This window comes from Quercus robur, chromosome 6 (assembly GCF_932294415.1).
Source record: "Quercus robur chromosome 6, dhQueRobu3.1, whole genome shotgun sequence".
NCBI classification, from domain to species: Eukaryota; Viridiplantae; Streptophyta; class Magnoliopsida; order Fagales; family Fagaceae; genus Quercus; species Quercus robur.
In genome coordinates, this window is record NC_065539.1 from 36,053,982 (window position 1) to 36,072,896 (window position 18,915).

At 33.8% G+C, this 18,915-nt stretch overlaps 2 protein-coding genes across 2 annotated transcripts in view; one reads left to right on the forward strand and one right to left on the reverse strand.

The window, feature by feature from the left end:
• The first annotated feature begins 602 nt into the window (after positions 1-602).
• The window catches only part of LOC126688605 (metalloendoproteinase 2-MMP-like), a 52,150-nt gene continuing 33,837 nt past the window's right edge, over positions 603-18,915 (forward strand). Inside the window, exon 1 of the mRNA XM_050383361.1 lies at positions 603-1,760. Within this exon, the coding sequence (XP_050239318.1) occupies positions 658-1,608 (951 nt within the window). The 5' untranslated portion in view covers positions 603-657 and the 3' untranslated portion in view covers positions 1,609-1,760. The remainder of the gene's footprint in view (positions 1,761-18,915) is intronic.
• Positions 15,180-16,355, reverse strand: LOC126688607 (metalloendoproteinase 2-MMP-like). The gene has a single exon (XM_050383363.1). The coding sequence runs from the start codon at positions 16,318-16,320 to the stop codon at positions 15,379-15,381; it is 942 nt and encodes a 313-aa protein (XP_050239320.1). The 5' UTR covers positions 16,321-16,355; the 3' UTR covers positions 15,180-15,378.

Sequence of the window (18,915 nt, forward strand, 5' to 3'; positions counted from 1 at the left end):
TAACGCTGATCAACGTATGCTTGCGTGGAGACTTGGCCTGTAATTAATATAAGTAAGATCAACTTATACTTGACCGACGAATTGGAAGTCTTTCAATCTTAGGTGTGGATAGCTGAAACGCTTTCATCTGCGTTTCAGCCTTCTTCTTTTTTCTTTTCTTTTTTCAGCGTATAAACAGTGCATTTAGCTTATAAACAGCAAACGTGCATTTAACTTATAAACAGTAAACTGTACTGTTCATATATGCATACTACACTGTACAGGAGATATTATGCACTGTTTACACACTGTTCACAGGATTCACAACTACTTTATTCAGAAAAAAAAAAAATATATATATATATATATTAAAAATGAGACTCATGGTACTATTTACACATTTAAAAATTATTTTACTATAGTGTTTTCGGTTTTCAATTTTCAACTGTATCTAAATAGATCCTTAAATTTAATTAGCAAGTACAAGTCATACTGGTTAATACACGACTGACTTAGCAAAAGATTTATCAACCTGCATTCACACGATTACACACCGTCTTAGATTCCACTTGATAATCTATAAATAGCAACCAAACTATGACACTTTTGCAACATCAAGTTCTAGCTTAACATCTGCTCAAAAAAAAAGTTCTAGCTTAACTTCAAACTTTCTTAGTTATGGCTTATAATAAAGCTTTTTCTCTGTTTTCATTCACTCTCCTCCTCCTCCTCCTCCTCCTCCTTCCTCTCCACTCGCATGCAACTTCACGAAACATCCATGACAAAAAATCATCACCCTTTGAGTTTCTCAAACATCTTCAGGGATGTCACAAGGGAGAACAGGTCAAAGGCATCCATAACCTCAAAGCCTACCTCGAAAATTTTGGTTATTTGAGCTATAACCATTCCAAAAATCACACTCATACCAATGATGATGATTTCGATGAACTCTTGGAATCTGCCATTAAAACATACCAACTAAACTACCATCTCAATGCCACTGGAACTTTGGATGCCAAAACAGTATCAACAATGATGATGCCTCGTTGTGGGGTGGCAGATATCTCCAATGGTACGAATTGGATGCGCTCAGGCAAGAAGAAACATCATCACCGCCATGGCTCTTTACATACCGTCTCTCACTACACTTTCTTCCAAGGAAATCCCAAGTGGCCATCTTCTAAGTACCATCTCACCTATGGATTTCTTCCTGGCACTCCAACTGAAGCAATGAGTCCCGTCGCAAAAGCTTTCGAAACATGGGCTGCCAACACACACTTCAAGTTCTCAAGAGCTCAGGACCACACAAATGCAAATATCAAAGTTAGTTTCCACAGGAGGGATCATGGAGATGGGCACGCTTTTGATGGAGCTGGTGGAATCTTAGCACATGCTTGGGCGCCAACTGATGGGAGATTCCATTATGATGCAGATGAGCAGTGGAGTGTTGGAGCTGCCCCAAATGCGTTTGACTTGGAGACTGTTGCATTGCATGAAATTGGGCATCTTCTTGGACTCGATCATAGCTCTGTTGAAGGGGCCATCATGTGGCCTAACATACGTCCAGGAGTGACCCAAGGTTTGCATAGGGACGATATTGATGGCATTAAAGCCTTATATAATTTTTGAGTGTGTAAGCCTAAATATAAGCGGGTAGAGACTAGAGAATAAAGCATTTGCTATCTACTAGTTATATTAAGTGCCAATGCATGGCGTTAGAGGTACTAGGGTATACATACTTCGAAAAAGGGCAAGAGATTATTGCAAGACGCATAATAAAGGTTTCACCGACTCACACGAGAAAGTGATGTTTGATTTTAATTTTCTTCATGCGGTAATAATAATGATTTCTTTATTGCGATGTGGTAAATAAAGCTTTTAAAAGTTTTTTCTAACTATAATAAAAAAATAATAATGATTTCTTTAGGATTTTTTATGATGGTGTTTCAACACGAAAACTGATGATACTAAAAATCATCAGTTTGATCACTCATCCAATCCAAAATTTTTAACAATTTTGTAGGATCTGCAAAATAAAGAGAATTGATCGAAGAGACCAACAAATTGTGCTCAGGGGAGAGCTTCTGATGCTTGAGTCAATATCAACTCATATTTATTATATATAAATAGTAGTTTTGTAGTAGTTTTTTACATACTTTAGCAAGTGAGGTAGTTTGTCTCTTTTATAGGTGACTTAGGTAGCTGTTGGACATAATTATGGGTGATTATTACCTTGAGTATAACAATTATATTTTTCTTGATGGGAGTTTAATACCTTTGAGTAATGGTCGTCAATGAATATATTGAATGTGATTGAGCGGTTATCTTTCTTCGATGGCTTGCTAATGACTTAACGTCATCCATTGTGGTTGACAACCAATTGATTTTCTTAGACTCATCAAAAACTATTAAAAATTTTGGATCTTTTAAAAGTAGGATATTATGTAGAGCAAGTTATCAATTCATACTAATGAAGTATAAGGATAAGGATAAGGATGTATCCGTCTAGGATCCTCGTCCGGTGAGCCATTGTTGAAAAAGGACCTCAATTAGAACTCTACAAACCAAAAAAACATATGAGTCAACAAACGAGTATGAGATATGTACTGTTGGGGACATATTTTTATGTAATTAGCATATCCTTTGACAAAACGCATTTTACTTGTATTTGCGTAAATATCAGTAGGTTCAAGATGATCATTACAAGTGGTTAAATTGAAGACATGAAGACTACTCAAGAACTGCTCAAGAAAAGTGCAAATCTACAGGTCTCAATACCTCCTCGACAGAAGCTCAATCTATCGAGATTCATTAAATCTCGACAGATGTCTCGATCGATCTAGCTTACGGGTTTTTAGTTATAGCCATCAATGTTTTTATTCTTAAAGGCTATTTGTTTATGGGTTTGTATAATCCTTATTGGACTAGAAAAATCCAAGGTTTGTGTAAACCTATTTGGAATAGGAGAGCCCATTAAGCTCCTATTTAAAGGAGGTGGGAAAAAGAAAAACCTAACCCTAGAGAGCTTCATAAGGTTTTCTTTTTGAAACCCTAAGTCTCCTCCTACAGAAGAAAAAGTTCTTGCTGCGTTTCTTGTATGCCTTTGGGTTCAATAACCAAGCAAAGTCTCTTGCACCAACATTAAAGATCTTATTGGTGTTTCCATATGAAGCTGCTGCAAATCAACTACAACAATCAAAGGGTTGCTGTGGAGTTAGTCACGTACTGAGATTTGTGCAAAGGAGTAAATCGCATACTGGGATCCGCGCATCAGATTGGTTAGTCACGTACTTGGGAGTCGTGCATCAGAAAGGGGAACTGTCACTACAGAACAAGTCCAATTGGGTATTGGGGTAAGGGTTCAACTGTAGGTTGGTAAGGTACTTGGAATTCCTTTACTTGTAACCGCTTGTTGTGATAATAGTGGAGTTTCGAGAGTGGTGAACTGAAAATCACCCGATGGGGTTTTTGCCGTTAGGTTTTCCCCATTAGTAAACAAATCACCGTGTTATTTATTTTTTGCTGCATAATTAGTTTATTGGTGATTTGTTTGTGCTACCACGCGTTTGCATGATAAATTGATTAATTAATAACTTGGCTAATTAATTAATTAATTTCTATCGCAAGGGGTCATTCAGTTTGTGGCCTATCAAGTGGTATCAGAGTAGACACACTTTGATTAGGTTTTAATCTTTGCTGTGTGATCCATTGACCCCTATTGTCATGGAAACTCTTGATTGTTTTGATTTGCATGATCTTATGTTGAATGATGATGATGATATTCAAGATGCCTATTGCAAGCTTTATAATTTTTGTATGAAATCTCTTGAATATTCAACAAAATTAAAAGAAAAATTTAAGAAGGTCAAGCTTGAAAAAGATGATTTGATTGCAAAATTGGATGAAGCCAATAATTTGAATGAGAATTTTAAAAATCAAATTTCATCTCAGGTGGACAAAATTAAAAGTTTGGAAGAGCAATTAGTTGAATCTAAAACTGTAGTTGAAAATTAACTAGTGCCAAACTTGTTGTTGAGCCTAACTCAAAAGAAAAAAAAAATTATATTCCTCCATTTAAAAGGAATAATGAAGAGTTGAAGGCTAATATTGTTAGGATAGACAAAGGTCAAAATTCTGATATTAACACTAAAGTTTCTAAACCTATGTCTAAAACTCCTCCTAGGAAGAATAAAAATTCTGAATTTGTCCCCACTTGTCATTATTATCATATTATTGGTCATATTAGGCCAAATTGTCCTAAGTTAAGGTTTCTGTCAACCTCCAAGGTTAGAACTCCTTCTAGGAAACCGAGTAAGTCTAAAACTACTCATGTTTGTCACCATTGTGGTGCTTCAAGTCACACTCGTCCTAATTGTTTAAATTTGTTTCCTCATAAGCGAGTGTCCAATAGGTCTCATCCTTTGTCTAAAGGTTCTATACCTATTCTTGGTGAGTTATTAAAAGCTTTGATCTTCTTAACTCAATTTTAGGGGAATCCTAATTCCTCTATGTCCTTTAGTAGTCATACTAGGACACGTGCATTTCTATCTTCACGACCAAAGACTCGTGCTGTGTGGGTGATAAAGGATCCTAAGACTTAATTGTCTTCTTTGTTTGTCCTCTACTTTAATTCTTTCTATCTAAAGTAAGACTATCTTTGCTTGATTTCTTATCATGCTTTCATGCATCTGCACCCTTCTATCATGCCTTCATGTATATGCATATTTCTTTCATGCTTTCATGTTGTTTGTCTGTTTTTGTTTGGTTGTTCAGTTTTTTATTTTTATTTTTTTTTCAAAATAAAAAAAAAATACAAAAACAGTGTGTTTTGTGTACATTGGTACTTGTGTACCTTGGATAGCCATTGAAACAAAGTCTTCTAAACTTTGTATCTTTTGTAGCTTAGATGAGCATTTCTATACACAACTAAACAAGTAAGCTTTATGGCTCTTGTTTGTAATGAGTAAGATTAAGTTATCTCCTGTACTTAACTCTCATATCACTCTTTTTGACAAGAATGACTAAAAAATCTTGAGAGAAAGGCATAAATAACTATCTCACCACTATTACCCGTCAATCATAATATGACACCTATATGCTTCGGCATAGCAAAAGTGCTATGTCAATGACATTTGTGTGCTTAGGCATAACAAAATTGGAATGTCAAATATCATTGGGTATTTCTTTTCTCTCTCTAATATGCCCATGCATGATATGCTTAAAAGAAAAATATGCAAAAAAAAAAAAAATCAAAAGAAAAATGATCAAAAATGCTTTAAAAAAAAAATTTTGATTATAAGTGTGTATTCTAGGAGATGTGGGAGTTATAAGATGTACCTCGAAAGTGATAGTCCCCATCAAGCAGTTATGATTGTGTGTGAATTAAAGTGATTTTCTCATATCTCAAATCGTCATAACTTGTATACACATATGTAATCTTGCGATATTTTTCACACACAACACACAATATTCTTAGTTATTCTTGATACATGTGCAGGTACAATGTGATTTGGCCATCACAAGGTTTTACATGTGTTTATGTATGCTCACTAAACTGTCTTGACTTGTTTTTGAAATATAAAATTGATTAGACTTGTTTAGTGTGTGTGTGTGTGTGTTTTTGAGGATCCATGTGCTTAAAATTTTTATTGAGAGATGATTTTGAGAACTTAATATGTTGATTGGATCATTGGTTGAGTTGCATGTTTGATTGCATTCATGTCTGTGTTTTTCACTTCTCGAAAAATTGTTTTTAAAAAGCTAGCTCAACAGCTCCTCGATACCTAGCTATCTGTCGAGCTTCTAAGCTTTTTCTTATCGCAATCTTAACAGCTTCTTGACACCTGGTGAATCGATCGAGAAAGCTCCTGTCTCCTCGATAGCTTCTCGACACCTGGTGGATCGATCGAGATCTTTTTAGCCTTTTGTTGATTTGTCCCTCGACAGATCCTCAACAACTGCATCTGTCGACGTCTATTGTGCTCGATACCTGTCTCACCACCTCTCGATCAATTGAGATTCCCTTGCATGCATTTCTTTTTTCTTTGTTTTGCATTTTTTTCCTTTGTGTCCATAGCATCTTGTTTTTCTTTTTCTTGTAGGTCAATGGTTCCTTATTCTCCTCGTTCCCTCTATGCTTATTTTCTGTTTGTCTCCGTCATGTCTTTTGGCTGTTTATGCCCTTTGACAATCGTGTCAAAAAGGGAGAGAAATTTGAGAATTGAATGTCTATCCTCAGGGGGAGTAATAAATTTAGGGGGAGAACTTCATGTTAAAGGGAAAAATGTTTTTGATGTAACTAACTTAGGAGGAGAGTTAGTTTGATACACATTGATATTGATATATTTTTTGTGTTGTGTATCTTTTGGTTTTGTAACCATTTACATACATCATGTGTTGTTTCTATATTAAATGATGATGTATGTGTTTCACTCTTTGTCTCACATATGTTGTTTCTTTTCTCTCTTTATACACATGTTTCTTGTTTATTTAACTTGTCATTATTTTCCACATGGTACCTTGATGTGTTTTGTTTAGTGCCTTTCAGGAAAGACAAGTTAAAGCCGAGTCAAGATTCCAAACCTTCTTCTTGCAACAACTTTCAAGGTTCAGATTTTTTAGACTAGGCTTATTTATTCTGTAATCTTGAGTAGAATGTATTCTAGGACATTCAATGTACTCTTGTGGTTTTGTCACAGATTGCCAAAGGGGGAGATTATTGGGGACATATTTTTATGTAATTAGCATATCCTTTAACAAAACACACTTTACTTGTATTTGCATAAATCTAAGTAGGTTTAAGATGATCATTACAAGTGGTTAAATTGAAGACATGAAGACTACTCAAGAACTGCTCAAGAAAAGTGCAAATCTGCAGGTCTCGATACCTCCTCGACAGAAGCTCGATCTGTTGAGATTCATTAAATCTCAACAGATGTCTCGATCGATCAAGCTTACGGGTTTTCACATTATAGCCAGCAATGTTTTTATTCTAAAAGGTTATTTGTTTATGGGTTTGTATAATCCTTATTGGACTAGGAAAACCCAAGATTTGTGTAAACCTATTTGGAATAGGAGAGCCCATTAAGCTCCTATTTAAAGGAGGTGGGAAAAAGAAAAACCTAACCCTAGAGAGCTTCATAAGGTTTTTTTTTGAAATCCTAAGCCTCCTCCTACAGAAGAAAGAGTTCTTGCTGCGTTTCTTGTACACCGTTGGGTTCTGTAACCAAGTAAAGTCTCTTGCACCAACATTGAAGATCTTATTGGTGTTTCCATGTGAAGCTGCTGCAAATCAACTACAACAATCAAAGGGTTGTTGTGGAGTTAGTCACATACTGGAATTCGTGCAAAGGAGTAAGTCGCCTACTGGGATCCCTCACACGAGAAAGTGATGTTTGATTGTAATTTTCTTCATGCGGTAATAATAACGATTTGTTTGTTATGATGCGGTAAATAAAGCTTTTAAAAGTTTTTCCTAACTATAATAAAAAAAATAATAATGATTTCTTTAGGATTTTTTATGATGGTGTTTCAACACGAAAACCAATGATACTAAAAATCATTAGTTTGGTCACTCATCCAATCCAAAAATTTTGACGATTTTGTAGGATCTACAAAATAAAGAGAATTGATCGAAGAGACCACCAAATTGTGCTTGGGGGAGAGCTTCCGATGCTTGAGTCAGTATCAGCTCATATTTTTTATATATAAATAGTAGTTTTGTAGTAGTTTTTGACATACCTTAGCAAGTGAGACAGTTTGTCTCTTTTATAGGTGACTTAGGTAGCTGTTGGACATAATTATAGGTGATTATTACCTTGAATATAACAATTATTTTCTTGATGGGAGTTTAATACCTTTGAGTAATGGTCATCAATGAATATATTGAATGTGATTGAGCGGTTATCTTTCTTTGATGGCTTGCTAATGACTTAACGTCATCCATTGTGGTTGACAACCAATTGATTTTCTTAGACTCAACAAAAACTATTAAAAATTTTGGATCTTTTAAAAGTAGGATATTATGTAGAGCAAGTTATCAATTCATACTAATGAAGTATAAGCATAAGGATAAGGATAAGGATAAGGATAAGGATGTATCCGTCTAGGATCCTCGTCCGATGAGCCATTGTGGAAAAACGACCTCAATTAGAACTCTATAAACCAAAAAAACATATGAGTCAACAAACGAGTATGAGATATGTACTACCCAAAAACCAAGGAAGGCCTCTTGATAGGGAAACATGATTCCCAAAACAAATGATTTGAATTTACGAGAGTAATGGTCATAAATGGACCCCTTAGACCTATAGTCACAGGTTTTAGGCTAGGGTTGTAAACGTGACCTAAAAAAATGCAGCTATAGGTCAAATCATCCTATAGCCACGTTTTTATGAGCTATAGCCACGTTTTTAAAATATGGCTATAGGACTTATTTTTGTAGTGGGATAAACCTATAATCTATTAACCCAGAATAAAACGCCTATATATGATCTCTCCCTTGAAGGCATGAAAAGAATCCTCCTCGGCCTAAATCATGATAGTTGCTTGAATTACAAGACTGATTAAGTGACCCAAGAGCTCTATAAATATAGTTGAATTCCAATTTCATGAGGTATGAGAAAATCACAACCGTAATATTCTTGCAATTGTGAATAGTGTGGGCATTAATTCAAGCATCAAAAAAGTTTAGGTTGGCATCACATTTAAGGGTGTCGATTCAAGTTAGCGTGTCGTGTTCATTTTATGTCGACGTATGGATATTCAGCAAAATGACTCAATCCATTTAATAATCATGTCATGACCCTTCAACCTTAACAAGAAATTTTAATGAAGTAGGTGAACATGACAAGACTTACTTGACACGCTTAATAAACGGGCTGTGTCGTGTAGGATTAACACGAATGTGACACAACCTATTTCAACCTACTTAATATTAAATAGGCTGGGTTGACACAAATTCAATTTATTTAACCCACTTAAAAAAAGCACATGATTAATACTGTTATAAATTTAATAAACAACAAATTTAATACAAACTCATAACATAAAAGTACCTATTAAGCATACAATTTGAAAGTAAATAATAACATCAAATACTTAAAACACATCATCTAAAAGTATAAAATAACATCAAAGTACTTAATAAATATTAAGTCCATAATGCAGTATTATCTATCTAGAGTGAGGGGAAGGGTTTAGGGTTTGAGAGTGAGAGGGAGTAAGGAAGGGCTGAAATAAAAAAAAAAAAAAATCAAATTAAATATTTATATGAAGGTTTAGAGATTTAGAGTTTGTAAAGTTCAAGGGCTTTGTAACGGAATTGGCACCTCCCCATACACAAAGTACTTAGGAGTCTAAGGGGAAAGAGTTTGTAAATTTTCAACTTACAATTATATCACTTATAAGTTTTTTTAATTACTTTTTTTTTAAGTTAAAAAATATAGATTGGATATAAAAGGTATTTGAACAATCTTGTTAACACCCCATTTTGCAACATACATTTAACCTCACATGGAGGATAAAAGAGTAATTTCACCTTGAAAATAGGCGTCTTAATTGTCGCTATTAGACCCTTAATTTCATTTCATCAAAATGATCTTGATATTGTAATGATCAAATTAACCGGTTATAAACCTTAATCGAACCATCGGATTGAAAGTTGTCATCAAATCAAGTTTTAATGGCCAAGATGTACTATCACAAATTGAGTCTGACTATATGTGATTATGAATAATTGATTTTAATTGGTTATAATTATAATCAATTTGAAATCAATGTCGTGTCATAATTTGATTGACTAGAACTACTTCTTATGGTAAGGTTGCACATACCTGATTAATTAGATAATCAAACATTAATTATTCAATTAGTAATTTGTGTAATTATCTTTTTAATTTGGATAAATTTAGAATTGATTAAGTCTGAAATAGAAGTAATTAGAGCATATTAATGTTAATTGGAAACTAATTTGGGGTCTATTAATATTAATTATGCTGAAACTATTTTCAAACAAATGACCTCTGCTCACCATTTCATTGATATCTCTCGGAATATTTTTAATTTTTGAGTGAGGTTAATTTTACTAGAAACTAGACATCTGGGGCTTCAATTTAAGCACAAGAATGAGGCAGAATTAAGAAAGATATGATTTTTTGAAATTAGCTCTGAAAATTGTTATAAGAGCTACAAGAAAAACCGACGTTTTAGACATTTTGCTTGCTCATCACTCTCACCAACCTCCAAATTTAATGCACCAACTTTCTCTAAATACTAAAATAGGGTCTAGGTTCATGATTCTCTTTGATCATTTGTCAACCCTCATTAAATGTCATTCCATTCATATTCTCTCCATCACTACTATATAAACCCCTTCCCCCTCTTCTCTATTCCATAACACACAGAAACACCATCTCTTCTCCTCTCTTGAGTTCTAATGAAATAGAGTAGTCATTTCATATCTTGATCTTCTTGAGACTTAAAGTATTGATTGAGACTTACTCTCCCTCTCCTAATTCTTCTTTTCTACTCCACTCTTAGGACCTCCACCAAGAGCCTCCTCCTTAACTATATGGATGTGGATCATGCATGCAGGTATAATCCCTTTCCCTAGCTTGCTTTTTATATTACTATGATGAGATTAAGATTAGAGCATGCTAATTTTTATTTAAACTCCTTGAATATGTTTGAATGTTCTTAAATATTCATATGCGTTTTTCACATGTTCTTGGTTATTCATCACATGTTTATACATGACACTAGCTTTGATCTTAAATTCACATCAAAAATATGAAAAACCATGTTAGTTTCATAATTCTCTCAAATCCTTGAATCTAAAATATCGCCATCCACACACATTTACTAAAATTTATTTTTCAATCCAACTACAATGATTAATAAATGGAATTAGGGTTTATCACATGCACACACATTAAATTCAACATGCAAATTGATTGATAACATATTGGATTATATGATATGAATGTTGGCCACCATAGTATAAAAGACCAGTTTCACTGGACAAGGTGGATGCCTCAGACCTTCCCATCTTGTAACATAGCCTCCAAACTTAGATCAAGGGTTGATAAATCAATGCTTATCCATGTAATTTTCACTAGGAAACAAAGCCATGTACTTTATCTTAGATTGTATCTAGGACCAAAGTCATATAATTTCCTATGATCAATGTACATTCATTCTTAAATCAACAAAATGATGAATTTTTCAATTTTGGTTTTCTTATTTATTCCAATAATTAAGTAAGTGACAACTCTATTATAAAACCCTTAATCTAAAGGGAAAAATATAATCAATCGAACCTTCATTCTAAGAGACAATAATATAACTCCACCCATTCACGTGGGTTTGGCCCAAAACCAAAAACGGGTCGAGGGCATAGTCTCTCACAAATCTAAAATAAAAGGAATATTTATTTGTTATACAAGTTAATTGGGTTATGTTAAATTGATCATTTCGAGTTGACACGAATAAATTGGCATATCAAAATTTTCAATTGTGGGTCACGCAAGTTGACACGCTTATTGACACATTTATTATCATGTTGCTTTCGAGTTGACCCATTTATGACCCACACCCGCTAAGGCCCAACCTTAACTTGTAAAAATCTATGTCATGTTCATGTCATTTTCGTGGGTTATATCAAAAATTGACACAACTAATCACACTCATACTGCTTGAATGATCAAATTTTCCTTTATGCAAGCAGTTTGTTAGGCTATCCTAATCCCGAGTTAACCATATAATCACTTATACTCCATCAATTGATGCCATCTGTGGCAACTTAAGGCCAATTACCAGTTTCCTAGAGAAAGTTTACATGGTCCACACTTGGTCAATGGATGCCAAACATACCAAAACTTTCAAAAGCTCACAACCACTAGAAGTGACCACCATGGAACAACAGCTCCACAACCTAATTTAAAGCATACAAGAGTTCACAATGTTGTTTTTTTTTTTTTTTTTGGTACTAAACAAATTTATTAGTTTTTTCAAGCTTGCTATAATTAATGTACATTGATGTTGTGAAAGTCTAAAGAAAGCACGTACAATACTCTCTTAGATGGAACAAAAACTAAACCATTAATTTTTGGTATTAAACCTCAAATCCACGAAGGGTTCCTTGAATCCATAAGATGATATGTCTGGAATCCATCAGAGAAAATGATAAAGAAAAACTCTAAATTTTATTAATAATAATCTGGTTTGCCTTTAGATGCTCCAAAACATATAAATATTGAAAAGGTAAAACCCTAAGATGACTAGGAAACTCTCCAAAACCCTAATTTGCACTAATCATGAGGCAAAATACTAAATTTTACCAAAAATGGTAACATTGAGTTAAATGCAAAATCATAAACTACTGAACTTAAGGGGTTGTCACAAAACAAGTGAGACCTTATTATGACTTTTGAGCAAAAAGTTATTAAGGAAACCAAAATTATTAAAAATGGCAAAATCATTGTTTTTGGACCTAAACGAAGGAATTCACCAAAATTAAGGCGCACCTCATAGCAAAGCGATGACTATTTATTAGAAGACTGTTTTCATTCAGCCTGTCAAATTTCTTACAATTTCAACTTCGCCACCCAAATGATTTCAACTAGTGCATTTTTATCTTGCAGTGCCGTGATTTCAAGCGCTTTTAATGTTCTAAGAAGGTCATTACTGTCTCTTCTACATCCTACATATTCCAAACAAGCCTTGGCATTTGGATGAGGAGATTTTCATAAAAAATAAATAAATAAAAACTTTCTATAAACGGGTGCTTAAATTTTTCGAACATCTTTTTAAGAAGAAATTCTACAATCCCATAAAAGACTGTCTCACTTTGACTACAACGAAGTGAATTCTACTCTACAATGGGAATCTCAAAGGCATTTTGCTCAATTTTATCTTCGATTATATTCCCAAAGATTATGTATTCCCAAAGATTATGTATTTATTAGATGAATACGCAAAGGAAATACGTCATTTCCAATAAATCCTTTTCCTTGAAGCTCTTATTGAGATTCTAAAGGTTATTCTAGATGAGAACTTAATTTGAAAAGCATGTATATTGACTTAATTTTTGATCGACATAAATGGGCATAAGAGATTGTTTGTTACATAAAACAGAAGGAACAGCATTAGAGTTAAGGAGTGGCTATTCTTAAAAAGTAACTATTCCATGGAATGAAGATGCAACTAAAGTCAACAACATGTGGCACGATTCAGCACCTGAAGTTGTTGGATTGAGTGCCGAGTGCACCCCAAACCTGATCCGACTTGACTCGTGGGCACCCTTAATATTAAACATTCCTTTAGTTACAATTTCTTAGATGCACTGCATTAGATTCTCCAATTAAATTCAAACATATAACTACATTGAATTTAATTATTCTTGAAAAAGATAACATTATTTTTGCTTCATTAATCAATGCAATCATGAGTTTGAATTTAATTGGGAAACTTAAGATGCTACACCTAATTACCTAAGGAGATATGGTCTTTTATTGTTCTTGTACAAGCAATATATAAATAAAGAGATGATCTTGAGATGCCATTTTATTTCTTTTAAGATGTAGATAATTGCTCCTAGTTTATGAGATTATCAACTTTTTGGATCAACCAAGGGTGAATTGTGACAAATTTGTGCACAAAGAGGGCACCCCAACTTGATTTGGACCAAATTTTGTGGGTTTGGCATGATTTCTCAACAACCCCCCCCCCCCCCCCCCCCCGCTCCCCTCGCCCTCCCCCTCCCCCTCCCCCCCTCCCCCCTCCCCCAATATCTTTGCAAACATACTTTTAGGCCTTTCTGACGTCTATTTAGCTCAAACAAGGTGTTGTTGGAAAGCTTGTGACATCTTCTTTCTAAAGATACAAACTTTGTAGCCTTTCTTTTCAAATTTATAAGCTAGAAGTTTGGGAAAGTAGCAATGAACTCAAGTTTTTGTCCAAAAATTTCCACTTTGGTATTTTCTCGAATTCTTTTTGTTTGAGTGGAAATTTTGTGATTTGAACTTTCTAAATCAGGTCCCAAGACCTTTTCAATGACCCCTTGCACCAAGCCAAGGTTGTTTGATCATGGTTTAATTGAGATTTAACCTCGATTAATCATGATCAAGTTTTATGTCACTTTATCCAAAATTGACCATGTATATGGTTAATTTTCAATACCTTGCTCATTTTACTTCCAATGTGGGCTTGCAATTAATCATTTTTAAATTACTTAATATTTTATATGAGCATGAATTTTATCCTGATTGAACGATAAATATTTTTTGTCAATTTTCGGTCAAATTTTGGTTTCCCATGGTTAAACTTAGTGAATGATAGGAAACATGTTGTGGGAGATGTATTTTGGTGTGATGTGATAGAATTTGGTGGTCAGATTATTTTTTCTTGTCTGTTTGACCATTGGTCAAGGTTTGATCGACGAGGGGTATTTTGGTCATATTGGCTTTTAATTCTTGGATCTGGTTAATTTGACATTCAATTGGGTCAAATCAACTTAATTTTTTCGACTTCTTTGATATGAAGGAACAAAGTTTTATTTATTTATTTTTTAATTTTATGGGCTCAATTAATCGAGAACAAATAAAATGAGGTATCAATAGAGGACACTTATGGTGCACTAGTGGGTGAGATTTTAGGGCTTGTTTTCATAAGTGGCCTAGATCTAGGTTTATGATCGTTACTCTTGTAAATTTAGGAAATATGTTTCAAGAATCATATTTATCTATCAGGATGTCTTCCTGGTCTTAGGGGTAGTCTATCCCACAAACTTATCTTTTGACTCTTTTGTTTTTACAATCATTGAGTTTTACATGAGGTTTTCCGTTCACAATGGTTCACTGGATGAGGATCTTAGACAAATACATTTTATCCATAGTAATTTTAAAAACTTTGTTAGTAAGATGACTATATTAATTATTTTCCTTTTTTGAAAGTACCAAATTTATAAGACATCTATATTGAAAGTCAATCATAAAAAGTCCTAAAAAAATTATTATTTTTGCTTATTATAGTTAAAAAGTAATTAAAATTTTTTATCTATCTCAATACAAATTTCCAAGCTGTATAATTCCACGATAGTATAAAAATGAAGTATTATCATTTTACTTTATTTTTATGATTTGATAATTGGGATTGAAGGATTTGAACATTGTTCACCTTCGATGTAAACATTAAAAAATCTCAGTTGAAATACAAAACTATTGAAAAAATGAAATAGTATTATTACAATATGAAGTAAAATGCAATCAAGCGTCACTTTCTACCATGAGTAGGTTAAAACTTTTCTTTCTCTCTTCATGTTTCATAGTCCCAGTGCCATGTATTTGCACTATGCTTTATTCTCTACCCGCTAATAATTGCATATTGCAAATCCTTGAACACTTAAAAATTATATAAGGCTTTAATGCCATCAATATCGTCCCTATGCAAACCTTGGGTCACTCCTGAACGTATGGCAGGCCACATGATGGCCCCTTCAACTTCGCTATGCCCTAACCCAAGGAGGTGCCCAATTTCATGCAAGGCAACTGTCTCCAAGTCATATGAACCTGGGACTGCTCCCACACTCCATTTTTCATCTGCATCATAATGAAATCGCCCATTAGTCGGTGAAAAAGCATGGGCTAGGGTTCCACCAGCTCCATCGAAAGGGGCCCCATCTCCATGGTCCCCCCTATGGAAACCAATTTTGAGATCTGCATTGGTTTGATCTTGAGCCCTTGAGAACTTGAAGTGTGTGTTTGCAGCCCACGTTTCAAAAGCTTTTGCGATGGGACTTATTGCTTCAGTTGGGGTGCCAGGGAGAAATCCATAGGTTAGATGGTACTTAGAAGTTGGCCACTTGGGATTTCCTCGGAAAAAAGAATAGTGAGAGACAGTATGAAAAGAGCCATGGTGGTGGTGATGTTTCTTCTTGCCTGAGCGCATCCAATTTGTACCATTGGTGATATCTGCCACCCCACAACGAGGCATCATCATTGTTGATACTGTATTGGCATCCATTGACCCTGTGGCGTTGAGATGGTAATTAAGTTGGTAAGTTTTAATGGCGGATTCCAAGAGTTCATCAAAATCATCATCATTGGTATGAGTTTGATTTTGAGAATGGTTATAGCTCAAATAACCAAATTTCTCAAGGTAGGCTTTGAGGTTATGGATGCCTTTGACCTTTTCTCCCTTGTGACATCCTTGAAGATGTTTGAGAAACTCAAACGGTGATAATTTTTTGTCATGGATGTTTCTTGAAGTTGCATGGGAATGGAGAGGAAGAAGGAGAAGAAGGAGGAGAGTAAATGAAAACAGAGAAAAAACTTTATAAGACATTGCTGAGAAAGTTTGAAATTAAGCTAGAAGCTAGAACTATATGGTGCAAAAGTGTAATAGTTTGGTTGCTATTTATAGATTATTAGGTAGACGGGGCAAATTGATAAATCTTTTGCCAAGTCAGTCGTATCATGTATGTACAATTGTACATGACTTTTACTAGCAAAATGAAAGACTTCATAGAAGTAATGCTATTGACCAATTAATTAAAGACCGTTACAATGAGCATTTTTTTTTTTTTTTTTTAACAAGGAGCATTAGAATATTAAAAGGAGACCAATTCTGTAATATTGGGTCTTAGCATATACTCTTGGACTGGCTTCGATCGGTCCAACACATTAGTCTCCAAACTTATAATTTGGGATAAAATGATTAGCAGAAATTGCGGGTTTGGGAGGGCAGACATTCTAGAAATTCCAGAAAATCATATATGAAAATCATAGACAGAAGGGAATCATTTTTTTAATAATTTTAAATTATTTAATAGATCACATATATAATTTAATACACGTGACGTGAATGGTCTTATATTGACGGCCACGTAATAGACCAATTTATAAGAAAAACTTTGAAAATTTATTATTATTTTTTCTGTTTTCTCCTTTTAGCTGTTAAGAGTTAAGACCTTTGACCCATTGGAATCTAAAAGGAATAAATTGGAGAGAAAGAGAAAGAGAGTATACCAAATAAATAGAATTTATACTACATTTTGGGGGTTGTGACAGTTAAATATTAACACAATCACTTGGTATTTCAACTTATAAATCTTGGGTTCAATTCTTCTATCCCTTAACTATCAAATTATCAAAAAAAGAAAAAACTATTGGAGGAGTTTCTTAATTTGTGAGAAATTTATACTATGTTGAGATTCTACTTAACTCACAAGCTGAATAACCTAATAATGAGTTTACGCTTAACATTAATATATTAACCGCAATCACTTTTGTCATTATTGTTCAATGTCTAATACCATCACTTAACTAGTCAACTGGAAATGTTTCTGATGGTTAAATAAGAAATCTGGTGTTAAATCCTTACTTACACAAAAAAACTTATTAATGTTATGGTTTGATAATAAAAAACACAATGATCAGAAAAGAATACCATAGGTTAAAACTCTATCAAAAAAAAAAAAAAAAAAAAACCTAGTCAACCACTCGCATTTTTTTATATTCTAATAATACACTTAAGTATATTACTGCTATGTGGGGAAACTTCGAATATGATGTGATATTATGAGTTTGGATAAAATACACTCTACATCCGTTGAGTTTAGGGTTGATTCTTCATCGATGCATCAACTTTCAAAACTTATAATTTACACTATTGATTTCCAAAACTTGCATCTTTCCTCCATTATTATTATGACAATGTCAATTTTTTTCCAAAACAACATTTTTGGATGAGCAAATGACAGTAGGTGATAGTCTAGGGTGTGAATTATATGTTTTGAAAGTTGAATGACTAATTTATAAGAAACCCCAAATAGAAGTGTAAGTGAGTGTATTTTAACTATCAATCTTCCCTCAAAACAAAATTATTATTATTATTATTGGTTATCTCTCTCTCTCTCTCTCTCTCTTTATATCTAGATTTGAAATTTATAAATTAAAAAATTTACAAAAAAAATAAATAAAAGGCAAGACTTAGGTACAATACTTAGGTGCTGTTCCTTAGGTTCCCCTCTTAAGATTTTGCCATGTGGATTTTTTCTCATGGATGAAAATGTATTTTTTAGTTAAATAGCTACATGGTTGGATCTTAAGATGGGAACCTAAGGAACAACACCTAAGGTACTATACCTAAGTTTTGTCCCAAAATATATATTACATACAATATTATATATATATCTCTCTCTCCCACACCCCCCCCCCCCCTCCCAAAAAAAAAAAAAAAAACTCTTCTACTACCCTTTCTAAGAAAGGAGAAGAAAAATAATTGCAAGAATGCAAGGCGAGTTTACCACTTTGATTATCTCTTTTTAATCGTAGTAAGTACTAAAAGAAAAGTGTTCTTCCCATTATAACAAGCTCTACAAAAAACTGGTTTTATAGCCACTTTCTTTTTTAGAGGATTTAAAAACCACCACTAAGTAGACCTAATACAGCGCTTTTGGAAACTGCTACAATACCTATTACAGCGTTTTAAAAACATTGCTATAAGTCCAGATTCTAAGAAAGTGTGCCTAGCTCATACAAGAAGGCTATGAAACACCCCTTAAACTTTGTCTTGTTTTAGGAATTGAATCAATTAATTTTCCTTTTGGAGAAGGAATTGAATCGATTAATATGATAAATGAGACTTACGCTAGGAGTCTCTTATAAATGCCGGTCTATTGGCTAATCAAAGTCATACAGGATATAGCCATAATGAACGACTCAAAAAGGAAAATCAAGGTTTTTCTTTTTTTTTTGAGAAACAAAAAAGGAATCGAGGTGCTTTCATAAGATAAGAGCACTTCACACAATATATTCTCATTCGTATAGTCTATAAATGGCACACAAACTTTAAGACTTTTACACCATCCAACGACTGCTTAATTTGAAATTTCCGTAACCATGGCTTCAAAGTTCAGAAGGCTTTTTTTCCTCACGT